At 41.7% G+C, this 20184-nt stretch overlaps 1 protein-coding gene and 1 long non-coding RNA gene across 8 annotated transcripts in view; one reads left to right on the top strand and one right to left on the bottom strand.

Moving 5' to 3' along the window:
- Nucleotides 1-1088: 1088 nt before the first annotated feature.
- On the top strand, nucleotides 1089-2278 carry LOC141567167 (uncharacterized). The gene is made up of 2 exons (XR_012489596.1): nucleotides 1089-1544; nucleotides 2070-2278. It is a non-coding gene; the product is annotated as an uncharacterized LOC141567167 (long non-coding RNA).
- A 126-nt stretch (nucleotides 2279-2404) lies between these two features.
- ZNF660 (zinc finger protein 660) overlaps nucleotides 2405-20184 on the bottom strand; it is a 32431-nt gene continuing 14651 nt past the window's right edge. For 2 of the 7 annotated variants that reach the window (XM_074312518.1, XM_074312516.1), the window contains exon 6: nucleotides 18750-20108. In XM_074312518.1, the coding sequence (XP_074168619.1) occupies nucleotides 19861-20108 (248 nt within the window). In that variant the 3' untranslated portion in view covers nucleotides 18750-19860. The other 5 variants (XM_074312517.1, XM_019724092.2, XM_019724093.2 and 2 more) reach the window with 5 other exon arrangements.

The following is a 20184-nucleotide window of genomic DNA, read 5'->3' on the forward strand; positions in this document are numbered from 1 at the left end:
ATCAGTGGTTGCCAGGGGTTGGGGGAAGGAGGAATGAATAGGCAGAGCACAGAGGATTTACGGCACTGAATGTACTCTGTATGATAGCATCATGGTGGATACATTATACATGTCATTATATACTTATCTAAACCCGTAGAATGTACAACGCAGAGAGTGAACCCTAATGTAGCCTCTGGACTTTGGAAAATAATGATGTGTCAATGCAGGTTCATCAATTGTTAACAAATACACACCACTCTGGTGGGGAATGTTAACAGTGGGGGAGGCTGTGCATTAGTGGGAGAAGGGAGCGGAGGGGAAATCACTGCAATTTTTTCTGTGAACCTAAAACTGCTCCAAAAAGTCTATTAATATAAATTAATAAATAAGTAAATAAATACACTTAACCTGGAAAAAAGGACTTCTAAATTCTCTACAGTAAATTATTGGAACTTTATTTACTCTTATTTTGCAAATACAAATAACAAATCCTTAAACATACATTTTGTTTGCTTCTCATAAAAGGTTTGTGAACCGTAAGTTAAAAAGAACAAAAGAAAGCTCAGAGGAGCTAAGTGATTCACTCAAGGCCACTCAACTAACCAAATTGTGGGAGCAAATTCTGAACTCAAGGATTCTAATTCCAAAAGTTCAAAATAATTCCATCTAAGACTATTGTAAAGCAATGATTTCCAGACGATAGTTCATCATAAAGCTGTACTCTGGCCAACTGGAAAACGAAAATAACTATGCATAGTCACTGACAGGTTGGCAATGACCTCTCTTGCACAGGACAGTATTCATTCTGAGTGGTAGGGTTTCAGTACTTAGTGTTAAAACATATTTTCTTAAGTAATGGTGGTACAGGTAGTAGTCAAAGTTTGCTTTTCAACTACCGTTACATTACAAAATTTAAAGATGGAAACTGGTCCATCCCTCAAGATGAAAAAAAAAAAGTCCCCCGAAGTATGGGTGCCACTGCTCCGGGGAAGTCTCCAGCTGTTTCTCTCGGCATCAGCCTGAGAAGCTTGAGGAAGAACAGAACCACCTCGGCTGGGGGCCCTGGCTCCGGAGGCAGCTGTTCCCATAGGGGCAGGACATCCTATTTGACTCGAGCTCTGGTCCACAGACACACAGGCTCAAAGATGCTGTCTTCAATGCCTCCCCCAAGCCGGCCGTTTGCCTAAGTCGAGGCCGGGGTGACCACCTCAACACGGAGCTGAGGAGGGACAGTGCTGGGGGTCAGGGGCGGGGAGGGGCCGGCGAGGGGTGCGCCGCCCCAATGAGCTCAAGCCCGCGCCCCCGGCCGCTCTTCGCGCATGCCCACCCGACCCGAGTCCACCCCGCTCACCGGGGGCTCCCGCTGCGGCTCCGGCTTTGGGTACCGTCGCCTTGGCGCCGGGACGCCAGGAGATAACACGGGAACAGGACGCTACGGTAGCCGAGGCCCAGAATAATGGCTGACTTGCAGGTACCGCGACTTCCGGCTCCTCACTCCTCCACCCCATCACCGGCTCTCTAGGAAGCCACATCTCTATGATTCCTTGGTTTTCCCTGAGGAGGTGAGGAGCTGTGGAGCTTTGGGGCCCTTGGGTCTTTCTTCCTCCCAGAGAAGGAGGGGGGACCGTGGGGTACAAATGAATTCCAGAGCAGAAGGATGAAGAGATGAATCACTTTGCCCAGGCCCTCTGGACGCTTGTTGTCTCCTGAAGGAGTTGGACCTTTTGGTTTTAATTTGCATTTAAATCGAGGTTGATTCGGAGTAATTTCTCACAACAATGAATGGCCTCGTGGGTGACTTTTCCCATTTGTTCTTGAACAGTTCTCACTATAAATAATAACATGGCTTATAAATGACCCCTTTGTGGATTCTGTCTTGCATCTCCCTCAAATGATGAGATAATGGAGCTCTGGTATTAAATAGTATTCAAGCTGAAACTGCAGAGTCATGCACAGATGGGGGTGTAGGGGGGGCCTGTCACCCAGGAAGGAGGTGGTCATTCCAATTGTCCATCACTCTGGGGAAAGTTAGGTCTACATAAAGGAAACTTGAACACTGATGCTCTCTTTGGTCCTCAATCTCTTAGGTTGGCACTTCGGGAATTGTCATCCCTTATACCGGACTGAGACTGGAAAGAGGCAAGGGCCATGTCTGTATGAATGAATACTTAGCACCTAGCACAAAACTGGAGCTGGATTCGGTGCTAGATGAACGTCTGTTGAATCAGCAAGGTGTTATTGTTTATTTCTATATGTTCTCTCCTGGCTCTCATTAAACACTCGTTTAAACATTTCACCCTCTACTCATTCAACAACTATCGACTGAGTACTAACCATGTGCTAGACACTGTTCTAGACACTAGGGACATAAGTGAAGAGGTAAAGTCCCTGCTTTCATGGACCTTACATTTCTAGTGCGGGTAAAAAGAAAATCCTGCCCTGGCAGCTCATAAAAATCTAAGTCCCGTGGACCAAGATCACCAAACTGCCTCACGGCCATAAGGCATCATCACCCACTTACTTTTCTGAATTCCCTTACTCATCGTTTTAGGCTCTGAGGATTTATGTCACTTTCTTGAAAGTCCTTTAAAAGGATGTTTAAGTTTTATCCAGCATTTCTAGGTTTTGTAGCCAAAGGGTTTTATGATTATCTAGCTTGCCATATTGTTCTATTATAGCTTTTAAAACCATGAATTTCGCTCAGTTCTGTGGTGAAACCAACATTGCAAATATGGCAGCATTTTTCTGAAAGAAAATGCAAATGGAACTGTTCTTTCCCCCACACTGAACAAAGGAAGGAAGTGAAAAGAAAAAAAATCAGTGATATTTATAACAAGTAAATAACAACAGATATTTATTGGCAAAATTATAACTATTTCCTTCAAAAACAGCTTGATGACTCCAGTTTTATAACATCAGTGGTAAGACAGTCTATTTTCTTAAAAAAAAAACTAACAGTATGAGTATACTAGTTTATTTCTATTGAATGGAAAAAAATCAAAAAAGGAAGTCTGTCACTGAAGATACAGAGCTGAAATGAAATTTAGTCCAGTGGGATTTAGATTCAATGGAATCACTCAGCTATGTAAAGCTCTTTTTGGTTCCAATTTTCTTCTCAGGTCCAAGTAAGACCTAACACAGTACACACCATCAATGAAAAATATCTCTAAGCCTAGGGAGACACTCTCTATGCATTGATTCTTTGTCTTTCATATTTCCCTTTTATCAAGGCTATATAAAAAAGAGACTTTAATTCACACTTCTCTCAACTAAAAAGAGACAAATATATTTCTATTTCGCACAAGAGCAATTCTATACAACCAGGATGTCTGTGGCTAAAAATGTTGCCTCTTCGTATTCCTCAGGAATATTCAAGATACTAAAAACATAAATGAATAAATGTGAGTGCACAGGAAGCCAGTAGATGACAAGAACAGGGAGAGTAAGACACAGTAGTTTAGTGATGTACATTTCAAAAGAGCTAGGTTTTTGATGGGGAATAAAGAAATGGCAGTACAAAGAGATAAATGGATTGAGAAACAAAAACTAGCAACTGAGGGACTGCAGAGAAAGCTCTGCTATTAGGGAACAACCAGGTTTCCATTAGAACAGGAAGTTGAAACCACACACTCAAAGACATACTCTGAATTCCAGACGGTATCATGAAAGGGTTTGAAAGAACTGCTTACGTAAACTCTGTCTGACTGAACTAAGCAGCTAGCGGTTTTGGTAGACTCCTGGAGGAAGAGGGGTGATTAGTTCAAAATATATTGCAGAATATTTATCTGAAAGGGCACAGAGACTACTTGACAAGGTTTACTCCTGCAGCTCAAGACAAGGATCAGCCTAGCTGGGTGAGGGCCTCCTCAAGGGTCTATTATCTTAGCTTTCCTGGGGCAAGACATGTGAAGATTTGTATTCAGATTTCTGGGTTTGAGATGACATGGTACCCTTCCTAGAGGTATTTACTCTCCAAGATCAATCATAAAGTCTTTTAAGATGAAAAAGAAAGCCTATTTGAAGAAAGAAACCCAGACACTATGACACAGTGATGGGAAAATGTTTTGGTCAGACAACACCTGCTCAGCAATACAGGAAGCATCAACAATTTAACTCACCAACAATTAATGATCAGAAAATGACCCCTGACAGGCACACAGAGAGCTGTTTCCTTAAAGCAGTTTTGGCAGGGCCAGTAGACATTAGCCATGGGGAATTTCCACACAGCTGCTCAGCAGGTAAAGATGGCTGTCATGACAAAAGGCATGGAATATTAATTACAAACCCCTTTAATTTTAAAAGGACACGTGACAAGGGAAAGATGATGGACGCGCCCTTACTGCTGTTCTGTTTAGCCACTGCCACATGGGGGTTACACTACCCTCATGCGCACCCACTCTTGGGGAATTCTCGACCTAACAGTGAAATGATTCAGTTCTAGCCCCTGAAAGCAGCAAATCTGTTCCAGAGTCTCCAAACCTTCCTTTGAATAACTATGCAAAAAGGGACTATTACATCACAAAAGTATGTGTAAGCCACTATCCTATGGAAATAGAACAAAACCAAACAATCCCTTTTTACTCAAATACACCTTTCATTCTTCCATTCTTCATTTCTTTCCAGTTAAACAGCAAGGAAGAAATATGTAATCCTTAAAACTAAATTACAAGGCCATAAATCTAACTCAGAAAAGACTGATCACATCTTCCTGATGAAATCATGATGAAATAATTATCCAGATACACTCACCTTTCATAGAAGTGGCTACCCAGAAGAATCTCAACTGGTCTCCCACTCACATATAGAACCACCATGGAGGGCTGAGGCACTTCAGTATAAGGAAGAAAGCATGGACTTCAAAGTCAGATCTGAGTTCAAATCCTGGCTCCAACCACTTACTAGCCTAACCTCACTGAGACTCAATTTTCTTGTACTAATGTTATGAGGATTAAATGAGATAACGTATCCTCAATAATTCCTGAAACAACAAATCATTAGCTAAGTATGGGAACATTCTAAGTGTTCCCAGACAGATTTTGAGCTAAACATTTAAAAGTTTAAAGTACTGTTTGAAAATGGGATAAGGCCTTCTCAGAGGGCAGGACATAAAGAAAGGCAGAAGCTAGTGAGCACCTGGACGGCTCAGCATCCCTTCATCCTTCTGGAAAAGGCTTTTCTCAATGATAAAAGGAGAAAGGAACCAGATGAGAACGTCTCAGCTCCTTTCCTTACTTCCTGACTTTGAAGGAGTTGTGTGAAGAAAGAGCTGGCAGCTGTAGCCACCATTTTGCAATGAGGTTGCAAAAAATGAAAGCCAATATGCTGAAAATTATAGAGTTCAGGTGGAAGTTGGATGGATTGCTGCATTGCCAAACCAAATTTGGAACTGCTTACCTCTAGATTTCCCCTTAAGTAAACAATGTTCTTAAAGTTTAAGCTACTAGTACTTGGCATTGTGTTCATTATGCCTGAAAATATCCTAAATGCTACCTTGGGTAAAACTTTTCTTGAATCACTCTTGCTAAGTGTTTAGAAACACTGTTCCAACGTCCTAAACATAAGCAATTGTTATTTACCAAGTACCAGGCTTGTCACACATTACATGCATTATCTTATTTAATCCTCACAACAACCCTGTGAGGTAGGTAATTTAATCCCTTTTTACAGATACATCTGAGGCTAAGAGCAGCTAAGTGACTTGTCCAAAACTGACAAGATAGTATGTAGCAGATCTGGGATTAGAACACATATTTCTGACCCCAAAGTCTACACTTTTAGCTACTGGGCACTACATAACATTTGAAGGCAGAGTCTTCCTCTAGTTTTAGATTATGCTGACTCTCTCTCTTTACAAGTTTGCAATTGTTTCAATTTCATAAAGACGCTTTTTTCTGTCTAGTACACGTATATTGAAAGATGGAGTCTAGGCAGTTTGCTCTTATCTGCAGATCCTTCTATAGCTGTGGGAGAGGAGGACATAGGAAATTTTTTCCGTGTTCTTTTAATCTAAGTAAGAGTGATTAAGTAAGTGGATTATACATTTTGTTGACAACTATAAAGTCAGCTTATCTTAAAACTGAAAAAGACCAACGACTAGTGTTCATGATTTTACTAAACAGGCTCTAAACAGAAATGACTGGCTCGCGGTTCCCCTGCTACCAAGTGCCAGGATTACGGTGCAATTCCAGGACTGTAGGGTCTGTGGTCTATGCGCCTTTCCTGAAACTGCTGAGCACAAATGAGCATGTACTCATTGCATTTCAAAAAATACTGTACTTTTTTCCTGAATATAAAATTAGTAGATTCTCATTGTAAAAAAAATCTAAAAAACATAAAAAAGTATAAAGAAGAAAATAGAAATCACCTATAATCCTATCACCCAGAGATAATCACTGTTAACATTTTGGTTTCGTATTATTTCATTCCCATTTTTTTCCTATACATATATATATATATTTTAATTTGGATCAGATTTCATTGTTTTTTCTTTCTTTTATCTTCAATTTTATCCAAGTCATTTCCTCCATGAAATTAAATATTCTTTGAAAACCTTTACTCGTATAATGGCTGCAAAACCATTATATGGATAGACCATCATTCATTAAACTTTGTACTGTTGAAAATCTAGTTTTCTTCCTTCAGATATATACCATGCTGCATGACTATCTCTTCTGTTAATCTGTGTCTAGTTCTGACTACTTTCCCTGTATGGATTCTTAGAAATAGAATTAAGGTTGATAATGCTGAAAAATTGCTTTTCTGAAAAACAGCAGTTAGTGCCACCACCAATAATAGATTTATGAGGTTTCTTTCTCCTCATTATGTTTTCTCTGGTGTTGAATGAGCTGTGAACTATAACGATAAGCTTTCCCACACTCACTACACTTATAGGGTTTCTCCTTAGTGTGGGTTCTCAAATGTAGAATAACTTGAGAAGTCTGCCTGAAGGTTTTTCCACATTCATTACATTTATAGGGTTTCTCTCCAGTGTGAACTCTCTGATGATCAATAAGGTTTCGATTAGAAGTAAAAGCTTTCCCACACTCATTACATTTGTAAGGTTTCTCTCTACGATGAAGTCTCTGATGTTCATTAAGGGTCTTCCTTAAGATGAAAGCTTTCCCACACTCATCACATTCATAAGGCTTCTCCCCTGTGTGAATTCTCTGATGGTCCATAATCTTTGTATTCGAAACACATGTTTTCCCACACTCCTTACATTTGTAAACTTTTTTCCCTTTGTGCATTCTCTGATGTTGAGTAAGGTTTGAACTACGGCTAAAGGCTTTCCCACACTCGATACAAGTGTAGGGCTTCTCCCCAGTGTGAACTCGGTGATGTGAAATAAGCCCTGAACTCCGACTAAAAGCTTTCCCACACTCCTTACATTCATAGGTTTTCTCCCCACTGTGGATTCCCTGGTGTCGAATGAGGTGTGACTTACCACTGAAAGATTTCCCACATTCACTGCATGTGTAGGGCTTCAGTCCAGTGTGGATTCGCCGATGGACAACAAGGTTGGAGCTATGACTGAAGGCTTTCCCACACTCCTTACACTTATAGGGTTTCTCTCCTGTGTGGATTCGCTCATGTACCGTAAGGTTTGCACTCTGACTAAAGGCTTTCCCACACTCAGTACACATGTACTGTCTCTTTTCAGCTTGAATTCTTTCATTTCTTGCAGGGTCAGAGCACTGACTACCATCTTTTTCAGATTCTTGGTCACTCACTTCTGTTAGTGTTTTATTTTCTTTAACTGTCTTATGTTTGAAGTTTCTCGTCTTTCTCCTCATTTTCTCTTGCTGGGAGCATCCCAGTGGCCTCTTGAGTCTTCTCTTTCCCTTTAGTGGAGCTTTCTACATTTTCACTTCCTTGGCAACACCTCTGTTGGCGTTCTCTTGAAATTATGAGATTCTGATTTTTCAGGAATACTTTGGAATCAACACCTCCTCAGTCCCAGTTTCACCATCTGACAGAAGAAACAGAAATTATACATGTCATCTGTTCTCTATACTAGAGGAAGGAGAACTATCCAAAGATACCAAGGTGTGGTAGATCACAGGGTCTCACATGGAAGAGAAAGTGTGCAGAGGCAGTGGGAACTGATCAAAAAAGATGAGAAAAATGAGCTTAGACATAAAGGCCAAGGTAAAGGGAAAAGCCAGGACCTAACAGTAGCCCAACAGGGCCAGCATCAGAATGAGCAATGAGTAGTATCAAATCCACCCTGGTTTCTTCCTGTCTTCTGCTCTACTCCCAGTATTGGAGCCACCTAACTCCTAATCTGGTCCCTCGAAAAAATGAACTGAAAGACCCTTAGTTCAGTAGCTCAAATGACTAATCTTCTGATTATTTTGGTTTTTAGTTCTTGCTGACCTATTCCCCTAGTACTTATGATACAGTGGCTGGCACAAAATAGGTGCTCAAAAATTGTTTTATAGAACAGCAACTGGGATTCGATAGTACGGTGTAACTAAGATTTCAGTTTTTTGCTCTATTCCAGGTACTAGACCCCTGTCAACATTTGTGTTCTCAGGCTCTGTCTTCATAAGTGGTAACACAATTATTCCAAATTTGAAAATAAGACAAAGGAAGTGATCAAAATGTAGAAGCTTGCTAAGATAGAGATTTGGGTTAGAAGGACAGGTAGGGAGACAGAGAAATGCACAATGATGTATTTTAAGGAACGCCAGGGTGGTTCTGGGGGACCTAAAGAGGAAGCAAGACTTGTCAAGAGATCAGTGAGGGCTAGTTTTGAGGCTAGTTTTATCAAAAGGAAACCTAACTATTTGTCCTTTGCCTGAATGGATATGAAGTCCCTCAGAAATTCTGGAAGAATTCCCAGGAATTAGGGAGGTGGGGTGTTGGCTAGAGAAGTAGGAAGAGGGACAGATGAGGCCATAGGGCCAGCAGGACATTAGGGATATCCAGGGAACTGTGCACACAAGCACAACTGGCAAATGGATGAGGACCAATGAGGCCCCACAGATCTGTGACCCACAAATCCCTGAGACTGATGGATGACAGTTCTGATCACAGGAGCACCATTCATTTCAGGCTGTGAGGAACCCATCAAGGACAGAGTCCTATTGAGAGAGAGAGAGAGAGAGAGAGAGAGAGAGAGAGAGAGAGAGAGAGAGAGAGAGAGAAGTTTTTTTGTTTTGTTTTTTTTACCTAGGGAGATTGTATTCCTTTAATTCGCCAGCATCATCTGCCTGTTCAGGTCCCTCAGAGGAGTGGTCACATGATCCTTGGTTATTAATTAACTGCAATGGAATGAGGAATAAGAGACAAAAGCTGAAAATAAATTCCAGAGAGACAAATGAGTGATGTGTTAAAAAAGAAAAAGAGAAAAGAAATATCAGGGGACTTGTTGATCTCAGGGAGAGAAAGGCCTAAGCAAGCCTTAAGCATAAAATAAAGACGGACACCATCACAGCAAAACTGATAGATTTGACCATATAAAAATTTCTGTACTTCAAAAAACACCATCACAAATCTAATATAAACTAGAGTTGCCTCCTACTAGGACTACATGTATGTGTGTCTGTGTCCCTCCTCCTCCCACGTACACATTAAGCTCCCAGCCCCCAGAGAGCAGGGCTCACAATATTCATACATGGATCCCACACAGTGCCTGGCCCAAAGGGAGCTGTGTAAATGTTGTGTGATTTAAAGTGTTAAATCACACAAGTTCAGGACTCTCTCTAACTCTCTCTGGGTGTAGGAATGGTGAGAAGTGCACCCTCCACACGTGACCACCACCCTCATCACTCCTCCACCTGCTCTTCCCTTCTGTGCTTCATATTGTTTGAACATCATGACCGCGAATTTGCATTCTTGGCAATTCTTTCTCAACAGGGCCATGGAAGGGCCTAAATTCCCTATGAGATTGACCTAGTCCAGCTATGCAAAGATTCTCAGAACATCAGAGCTGGAAGGAACCTCCCAGGCCACCTAGTCTTATGTCATAATGTAGAGATGAGGAAACTGGAAATTAGAGGAGAGCTGGGATTCAAATCCAAGTCTCCTGACACCCACATTTGAGTTCTACTATATCATCCTTCCTCCCGTCCCAAAACTCGACTCCTCAAGATCCAGAGGCCCCCCTCCCACTTCTCAGTTTCTCTCCTCCTCGATAAATAACCACCCAGAAATGCTCCCTTTCAGGCCTGGTCCCCATATTCTCTAGCAGGCAGGATTCCTGTCTCCAGACTGATTTCACAGTCTAGATCTCACCTACCTGGAGAGATAGGAATCACTCTCTCCCTCGTGCACAGTGGCCTCACTCCAAAGGATCTGCCCAGCAGAGCTTGCCTGATGCCTTCCTTGGGTTTGGTGAGGAAATTCCTAATGGGTTCTTGAATCAGTGCAAACAGAAATGATTGAGTCCTCTGAGTACTGTATTCCCAGTGTACACTCAAGGCAGTGTCCCCTCCCTGGGTAACTTCCCTTCCTATAGAACTGTGAGCAGTAAGGGTGATCATTCAAGATGAAGAAATGAAGCTCATAGAGGTTGAATGACTTGCCGAAGGCCACACGACTAGCGAGAGACAAGCTCTCTGTGTGTGAAGGAAATCCTATTCCATCACACCACAGTCACCCCCATTCAATCTGTCCTTTTATATCTAGAAGTCTCCATATTCTCTAACTGCAAAATACAATCCAACTGAGCTCTCTGCAATTCAGCTTTCCAATGCAAGTTTGCAGAAGAGAGATGAGAGGGGAATTTTGCCGAGTCAAGTGTCTTTAGAGAAACAGGAAGAGATAAAGTATTAAAAGGATGCTAGAAGGAGACTTTTTAAAATCACTACCCATCTCTTAGGATCACTAGACCTCGACATGCTTTGTGTTTCCTCCCCCAGATTCCCAGACCCTGCTTCTAACCCTTCAAGCTTGTTGCATTTCTCGTACCTGAATATAGATCCGCCTTGTACACAACTGTAATCCCAGGACCTAGCACACTCAGGTGGGTGCTCAATTAAGTATTTGTTGAATGAATGAATAACCTTGGGCAAGACGCTGCCTTGCTCTCTGGGTCCGTTTTCTCACTGGGAACACAGCGGGGATTGGACTGGTGATCTGAATTAAACACTCGGGGGTTGTAGAGTACTTTGGGAGCCTGGGCTGGACTTCAACAGCTATTACCAGGGCGGTCCCCTGGCTAGGTGTGGGGATGACACAGTTCTGTCAACACCACCAGCCCGGTCCGAGCTGGCAGCAACGCCGAGTGGGAGACGAGACTCAAAACAAAGGGGCAGCGCCGAACGATGAGCGGGGGAGGCCCACAACGACCCTTTGAGCTGCCGCATCCCCGTTTCTGCAGCGGGCAGCAGTGGAGGAGGCCTGGCTCCCGGCCTGTACCCCCCACCCACTCTCAGAACCCGGCCCGAACCCCCACGCCAGGCTGCACATACCCCTCACCGAAAGCGCCTGACCCACATCTTGGAACAAAGCGCAGGAGGAACTACGTCACCGACGCCCCGCTAACTCCCATCCTAACCCTCCGGCCCTTCTAGGCATCAGGAGGTTTGTGCATCTATGTGCCGAGGTGCTTGGAGGCCTCCCTCCCCCTCGCCGCCAGCCCGGTCCGCGAGCGCTGTGACCCCGCCTCCCGCCCAATTTTTGTCCTACCATTGGCTGGGAGGACTCAGGGCTGGGAGATTTCAGCCAATAGGAGGAGGGCCTTGGAAGGGGTGGAGCCTGGGTCAGAGACTTGGGTAGGGCGGGAAGAGGAACCAATCAACTGGGCCGCCAGCTCGAACTGAGGCTCCCTAAAGTCACACCGCCAGGTCTGGCTCCTGAGCGGAAGTCATGTTTCCTTCCACAGATCCCGTGTCTGACAGCCTCAAAGCTAGGATCAGCTATCGTTTATCGGCAGCATACAAAATAACTTTGGGGTGCCTACTATGTCACTGTACCAGGCTCTGCGGATACTGTAGTGAAGAAAGTGAACTCGCTCGCTACCTCCTGAAGCTTAACTTCAAGTCAGGAGCAACAATAATAAATAGGTAGAACGTAGTAGTAAATAAGGGGAGAAAGAGAGAGAGAGATCGTGGTGGGACTATTTTACAGATGACAGGAAGTGAGCAATTCAGGCATGTGGGTATCTGGGGGAAGAGTGTTCCTGACAGAGGGAAAATCAGGAAGCGATGACCTTAAAACAGGAGGAATGGAGGGCACACATTTCAGATCAGGCTTTGGATGTATCCTGAATACTATTGAAGGGTTTGGGGACAAAGGAGTGACATGATCTTACCTTTTTTCCCCTGCCACGTGTTCAAAGATTTATTAACTATCAGATATGAAAGGAGCCAAGAAACCTGTTCCTATACATTTTTAATTTCTTGCTCTCAATCCTTGCTCTCAATCCATTCTGACATAAACCTTGCATGAAAGTTTCCATGACATTCCATGACATAACATTCCATGACATAACATTTTAAATATTTCTTCTATTTGCTGCTCTACTGAGAAGTCTGAAGGTGGGCAAGAGTGGAGGTAGAAAGATTAATAAACTACTGCAGTATTCCAGATGAGAAATGACACTGGCATGGACTAGCTTAGAAGTAATGGAGTGGAGCTGATGCAAAATGGTTTTCTGCATATATTTTGAAGGCATGGCCAGCATGACTTGCTAATGAATTGGATGTTGGTCAAGGGTGACTCCATGGTTACTGATCTGAGTGACTAGAATAAGACTGCCTTTTGGAAATAGAGTAGACTGAAAGAAAAATGAGTTTAAGGAGAGGGATCAACAGTTTTGTTTTGAATGCGTTAAGTTAAAGATGCCAATTAAACATCCAAGAGGAAATGTCGAATGGGCAGTTGGAATAGAAGTCAGGTGAAGAAATCACAGCTAGAGATGTAAATTTAGGAGGTATCACTATAGGGCAGGATGGATAATCTAGGGAATTATTGTAAAGAAGTCACTCGACAATTGGACTTTGAAGCTCATCAATCAACAAATATGTACTGAATACTTTAAGTATACAAGGAGCTTTCATATCCATCAGGTCATGTAAGTGGCATAATAACTCTGCCTCATTTTCTACAGGAAACTGAGAAACATAGATTCAGAGAAATGATAAGATCCATACAAGTTCATACCCCCAGTTGATGCTGGAAGTAGAACTCAGGAGCATAGTGCTATTGCCACTACGTTAGGAACACTGAAGAAAAATATTCATGTACATTTGGGCAGTTATAACTAACTTGCTTTTGTTTTCCTTTTATTTTGGGGAGGGGTCATTAATTCTGATTCAAGCTGCTAACTCCACATCTGGTCCCAGGGGATAATGATAACTCATTAATATTCTAGCCCAGTTGTTCTCAAATTTTAGAGAGCATAACGGGGACATGTTAACAACACAAATTCCAGGGCCCCTAATCCAACTTGTTGCCTTTATCCATAAGCATATATTTTTTCTGACAAAAATCTATTCATTCAGTCCAGAATGAGGTCACTGTCCAGAATCAGGGTATTTTGGGGGTTCACATTGCCTAAATATTCAGCAATTTCAATCTTTATCATGACATCTGCCAGCCAAAGAAATTCCAACTTATATTTGGGTAAATGAAATCAGTATCTGGTTAGTCAGATCTTACTTTGTTGATCACAATGGTGGTAACACAGCACTTCCCTTTGGGAATTCATGATCTATTTGAGGCTGTGTTTCTCAGGCTATAGGAAAAGATGAAAAGATACTTCAAAACTTACAGTGAATGGGACTTACTACTATACATATATTTATTCACAAGTTATAAAGGGCTTTCATTGGCATTAACTAACTTAAGCCTGAGTAATTTTATGACATAATATTATCCTTATTTTGCATAGCAAGTCATGGACAATTTGAAACGTGGACTGGGTCTTCTGACTACAGATCCTATGTTCTTTTATCTACTGCCACACTGCCTCAAACCACAGATTGCATTTCTCCCAAAGGGTATTGAGTTATAATGAGCCCTCCATAATACCCTTTACCTTTTTCAAACTTTATTTTGAAACTTTTGAATATACATATTCCCTCTAACTAGATTCAACAATTGTTAACATTTTGCCACACTAGTTTTTCCTCTCCACACACACCACACATTGTATTTGTTGTTATCATTGAGCCATTTGAAAATGTTGAAGAGATTACGACCCTTCAACCCTAAATATTGCAGTATGCATCTCCTAAGAATAAGGACATTTCTTCTACATAACCAAAATATAACTGTCATACTTAAGAAACTTAAAAATAATGCTGCCAGTAAGTGGACTATTAAATGTTATATCCATTCCATATTCCAATGTCTCCATTATTCCCTAAATATCTTCTAGACATATTTTCTAATCAAAGTCCACTCACTGCATTTCGTTGTAGAGTCTCTGAAGAACCTTTTAATCTAGAACAGTTGAGTGACATTTTTTCATTTCACTGACTTTTTTGAAGAGTCTAGGCCAATAGTGTCATAAAGTGTCTCATTTGTATAAATCACAAATCATGAATTTTTCTGATTGTTTCATCATCATATCCCCCTACATTTCCTATAAATTGGAAAGTAAGAATAGAGGCTTAATTAGATTCAAGTTAAATCTTTGCTTCACAGGTTGTGTTAGAACTTACTGCATTACATGCAACCCTTAATTTCTTTTCTTTTTCTTTCTTTCTTTTTTTCCTTTTTTCTTTCTTTCTTTCTTTCTTTCTTTCTTTCTTTCTCTCTCTCTCTCTCTCTCTCTCTCTCTCTCTTTCTTTCTTTCTTTCTTTCTTTCTTTCTATTTTGTGTGTGTAGTAAAAATCCTCTATGATAAAAAGTTGTAACAAAACAACATCAAGGCTGGTGTATGTGTGCGTGTGTGTGGGGTGGATCAAGGAGAGGGATAAAGTGTAGGGGAGCTCTATTTGAGGTGCTGAAAATGTTCTAAACTGACTGCTGGTGGTTGTACATATACGTGAATATATCAAAATCACTGAACTGGGGGGTGGCCAGTTAGCTCAGTTGGTTAGAGCATGGTGCTAATAACACCAAGGTTGCTTGTTCCATCCCTACATGGGCCACTGTGAGCTGCACCCTCCTTAAAAAAAAAAAAAAGTTTGAAAAAAACCACTGAACTGTACATTTTACATGGATGAATTGTATGGTATGTGAATTATATTTCAATAAAAGTGTGAAAAACAACAAAAACTAAGGAAACCACAACAAAGAACCATTCATGTGCCTGCCATAGTGCTCAAAAGTCCAGGTTTAAACTGGAAGTAAAATACAGATTGAGGAGCCATTTGGAATACAACCCAGGAGGCAGCAGCCATGGTGTTCAACCTAAAGGATAATTTGTTCACCTAAGAATAAGGCCAACTCCCCATATTGGCAGGTCAATCCAGACTTACCCTTGAGTTAAATTTATACCAAAACAAACAAAAACAAAACCTGCCCCCCCAAAAAAACCCTGATATTATGGGCTAAATTGGGTCCCCTGCAAATTCATGTGTTGAAATCCTAACCCTCAGGACCTCACAATGTGATTATATTTAGAGATAGAGCCTTTAAAATGGTAATAAAGATTAAATGAAGTCATTAGGGTGGGTTTTAATCTAATATGACTAGTGTCTTTATAAGAGGAAATTAGGACACAGACTAGCACAGAGGAAAGACCATGTGGAGATAGAAGGAGAAGGTGGACATCTACAAGCCAAGAAAAGAAGCCTCAGAAGTCAACCCTGCTGACACCTTGACCTGGACCTTTTAGCTCCAGAATTGTGAGAAAATAAATTTCTGTTGTATAAGCCACCCAGTCTGTGGTATTTGTTATGGTGGCCCTTGACGACTAATACACCTGACTTCTTGAGGAACAACATCTTTGGTGGTAATTACCCCAAGAGGAAAAAGGATGTTCTATAACCTAGAGATGCAGAGCAAGTGGTGTATCAGGGGATGGCTTGACCCTTGGTATTAATTACAGGACAGGATATTCTAGCTTCATATTTGAGAAAGGGCAGGTGGAGCACACGTTTACCTCTGCCCCAATAAACTATTCATAACTCTTACTCAAGCATATTGCTCTGAACAAATCAGATGCCCCCAACCAGATGTGCAACTTCTCTTGTTCTTGCAGATTTTGGGGAATTATCTAGTTGTTGCTGGTCCTATAGTTCAAATATCCCACATATCCAATCTCAATGGCAGCCTTAGGGAACCTGTGAGAAGAGGTGAGTTGTCTATAGAGTTCCTCAAATGGTTCTCTTTTGAGTCTTTTAAAGAACAACTGTCTCATTGTTCCAGTGGTCCTCACTAGGACAGGTGTTGACAATGAAGAGCCATAGTAAATGTACAGCTTAGACTGGAAAATATAGTTGTCAGTGGCTTTAAGTTTAGCAGTAGTAGCTGCCATGACCACCTTCTCCACAAATAGGCCCTATAATAGGCCACACAATCTCAAACCCTAGGGGCACCAGTGGTTTGGCTCTCCAGTTAGAGCTCGAGTATCATCAGCTTTTGTTCATTGCTGAGGTAGCCTGAATACTGACTAGAGAGGTTCCACTAGTGGCCTCTTCCTGACATCACGACATGCTCTTTGACTTGCCAGGGCTGCCTCAGGTATGGTGTAATTGCAATCTTCTGGTCGCTACTCCCTCAGAGAGCAACACAGTCTCGGTGAGGAGATATAACATTTTTCAATCTTGCCCAAATGGGAATCAAAGTATCTAATCAATGTATACAACCTGGTGCCTGGGCATGTACTGTGACCCTGAACATGCAGCCATGGTTGACACTCCTTATCCGGTCTTAGGGGTACATATATATTGTCCTGTGATTACTCGCATGATACCCAAATCGTGGGTGACTGTTGGCTCTGTTACATGTCCATCCACAATCCATATGGCACCCAGTAGGGTAACTATCTTGTAAGTGCATCATCCATATTCAAGACAATGTAACTTGAAGAGACTTTGTGGAAAAACCTGTTAGTATCGTCATAAAAATGTCACCTGTATATTCATTCCTAGAAAATTTTGTTTGTGCACTGGCTCACCTAAGGTGGAAAAACATTGTCTCAGCTGTAAATTCCTAACCAAGTATCACTTGAGGAATACCCACAGATAAGAAAAGGGGGCCAGGCATCATACATGTCCCTCCTTCTGTCTTTTCATGTAAAGCATTCACATGCCTTAAAATGGAACCTGCACTCATCCTACTTAGCATCCACTTGGGTAAAGTACAAGGCCCTTGGCCCTGTGCATGTATTAGTGGGGCAACTGGTCTGGTTAAGTGAAGAATAAGTCTACAACGTCCTATCCCGGGTCAAACACTTGCACTGTTAGGTGCCTGGAACAGCTGACATCCTAACACCTTCCCTTTATTGAGCTGGGGCAAGTGCTTCTATAAGGCCCCATAAGGCTTGAACATGTCCTAATGTCAGGGGTAGAGGATTTGTTTTTAATTTTCTATAGAGCAAAAGCCACCCTGTGGGTATTCAATTTGTCCCTAACAATTAGGTTTTCATGAATATATCTTTTCTAACACTCCAAGATGTCAAGACCTTGATAAAAATGTCTCCCATCATGGAACAGTACTCAAAATAACTTGTTAGCACCCAAAATCTCCCGACCTTCCCTATGGATTTAAAAGCTGAAAGATTAGGGTTGGGGATGCAGACTACAGCTGTGGAATCTTTTCTTTGTGTGTTGGAGCAGTAAAAGTGTTCAGCTCCTAGCACCTTTTCCATATTTGGCCACCTGGGTCATATCCATCTACCGGGTATAAATTCTGACTTTTAAAAATAAACTGGGTGTTTTGTTATACTGTTTACTGATACTCTCTTTCTGCATTGTGGATTCACGGATGCAGCAGAAGCTATTTGCTCAAACTAAAAGATTTCCACACTTATTTCAGGAATATTTTTCAGAAATGTGTGCAAAATAATAGTTCTGCATGAATGATTTGCCTGCCAAAAACCAAAAGACTTTAACCCACGTGGATTTTCTGATGTCAAACAAGAAATAAACTATAGGGCGGCTGGATGGCTCAGCTGGTTAGAGCATGAGCTCTTAACAACGGGGTTGCTGGTTCGATTCCCACATGGGCTGGTGAGCTGTACCCTCCATTACTAGACTGAAGACAACGAGCTGCCGCTGAGCTGCCAGAGGGGTGGCCAGATGGCTCAGTTGGTTAAAGTGTGAGCTCTTTACCAAGGCTGACAGTTCAATTTCCACATGGGATGGTGGGCTATGCCCTCTGCAACAAAGATTGAAAATGGCGACGGGACTTGGAGCTGAGCTGTGCCCTCCACAACTAGATTGAAGGACAATGACTTGGAGCTGATGGGACCTGGAAAAATACACTGTTCCCCAATATTCCCCAATTAAGAATTTTTTAATTAAAAAATTTAATTAAAAAAATTAAAAACCAAAACTATAACTAAGGTGTTCCCACTTACAATGAGTAGGATTTCTTTTAAGCATAGTCACTGGTGGATTATTTTTCTACAAGTGAATGTTTCTCACACTTACCTTAAGAATAGGATCTTTTCCCAATTTGGAGTCAGTGAGGTAAATTAAAGTGTGAGTTGTAACTGAAGGCTTTTCCATATTCAGTTTTTACAAGTTACTCGGACTCAATAGAGAACATGGACAGAGGCTCCACTGGATCCACAGCACCGTATTTCCCCAGAAGGAATGTATCACATTAAAGTTAATATCTTATATTAACTTTTGCTCCAAAAGACACCTTAGGGCTTATTTTCAGGGGATGTCTTATTCTTTCAGGTACAACAATCTACATTTATTCATGTACAACAATCTACATTTATTCATTTATTCATGTACAAAATTCTACATTTATTCAAATACAGTCATGTCATCTTCTTCTGGAACATCGTCATAACTCTGCAAACCCCGAATTCCGGCTTGAATTTCTTTGGACTTCATTTCCTGTAAAACCATTGGCCCCAATCTCTCATGTCCAGAAATAGAGCTCTCCTTAAATGAGCACTTCTTGTCCACATAGCCTGCTCGTAGTGCATTGGCAACACAGCTGTCAGTGATTTTATCCCATGAATTCTTCACCCAAGTCATAACCTCTTGCAGATTAGGCTTCACAAAGTTTCCACACTGATTTCTCTCCATTCTATTTTCAATGTAGTCATGGATTTCCATGCGCAAAAAGTCCTTGAATGGCTTGTTTATTGCAATATCAAGAGTCTGGAGACAGTCATTCCTGAGGGAATCATTATTTGATCTATTATTTTCTCTGCAAGGAAGTTCTTCATGTCTTTAGCGAGGTGAGTGCTGGCTGAATCCCAGACTAGCAGACCTCTTTGGCCACCTCGCAAAACAAGTGGCGGTATTAAATCGACCCACTTCCTTATAACTGCTTGTGTGCACCAGGCTTTTTCAGTTTCAAGAACATAAATGCCTGAAACATGTTCAACCTTATCTTTCTTGCCCTTAGTGATGATTAGAGGTGGGGCTCTCTTTCCATCCAGATGAATGGCCAAAATACAGGTAACACGTGCACTTTCATAACCCGTGGAGGGGATATAATAGATTGATGAGGCACCCCTCTGATCATTGTCATTTGAGATCCTTGGCCCATAAACACTGTAGTTTCATCCATAGCAATCATGTTGGAGAGTTGGTATTTAGAAAAGTCGAGGCCATCAACGAAGGACTTGAATGCAAGTGCATGTTTAATAACTTCAGTATCTTCCAGCTCGAACAGTGTGATAGATCTTCTTAGAGACAGTTCATATTGTGGAAGGAAGCCATCCAGCCAGTGTTCTGATGCTTTGAATTCTTCTGGGGATATTTCTAACTGTGGTGCCATTGCAAGGACAAATGCTTGAATATCAGCCCTGTGCACAACCAAAGCCTTTGCTCTCCTGTCAGCAATCTACTCACAGATGATGTCTTCCAGCTCAACAAACAATGGTTGCCGACCTGATCCACACTTGCGCTTCTTAGCATTTCCCTCATCTACCTGTTGACTGAGGTTATCGTACTCTGCTCGCCATTTTCGGACCATTCGGAGATCCAACTTCTTCTCTTTGCAGAAAGCCGTAAGATTCTTGCCCCGGGAGTCCTCCACGATTCCTTTCTTGTACTCGACGGAATAGCTCTTTCTTTTTGCACTCATCTTGTCTGGGGGTCAAAATATTATTCCCTTTAAATCTACCATTAAATCAAATGTTAATTGAAGGCTTACAAGACAGGAGTA

The sequence above is a fragment of the Rhinolophus sinicus genome, linkage group LG10, assembly GCF_036562045.2.
Source record: "Rhinolophus sinicus isolate RSC01 linkage group LG10, ASM3656204v1, whole genome shotgun sequence".
Lineage (NCBI taxonomy): Eukaryota > Metazoa > Chordata > Mammalia > Chiroptera > Rhinolophidae > Rhinolophus > Rhinolophus sinicus.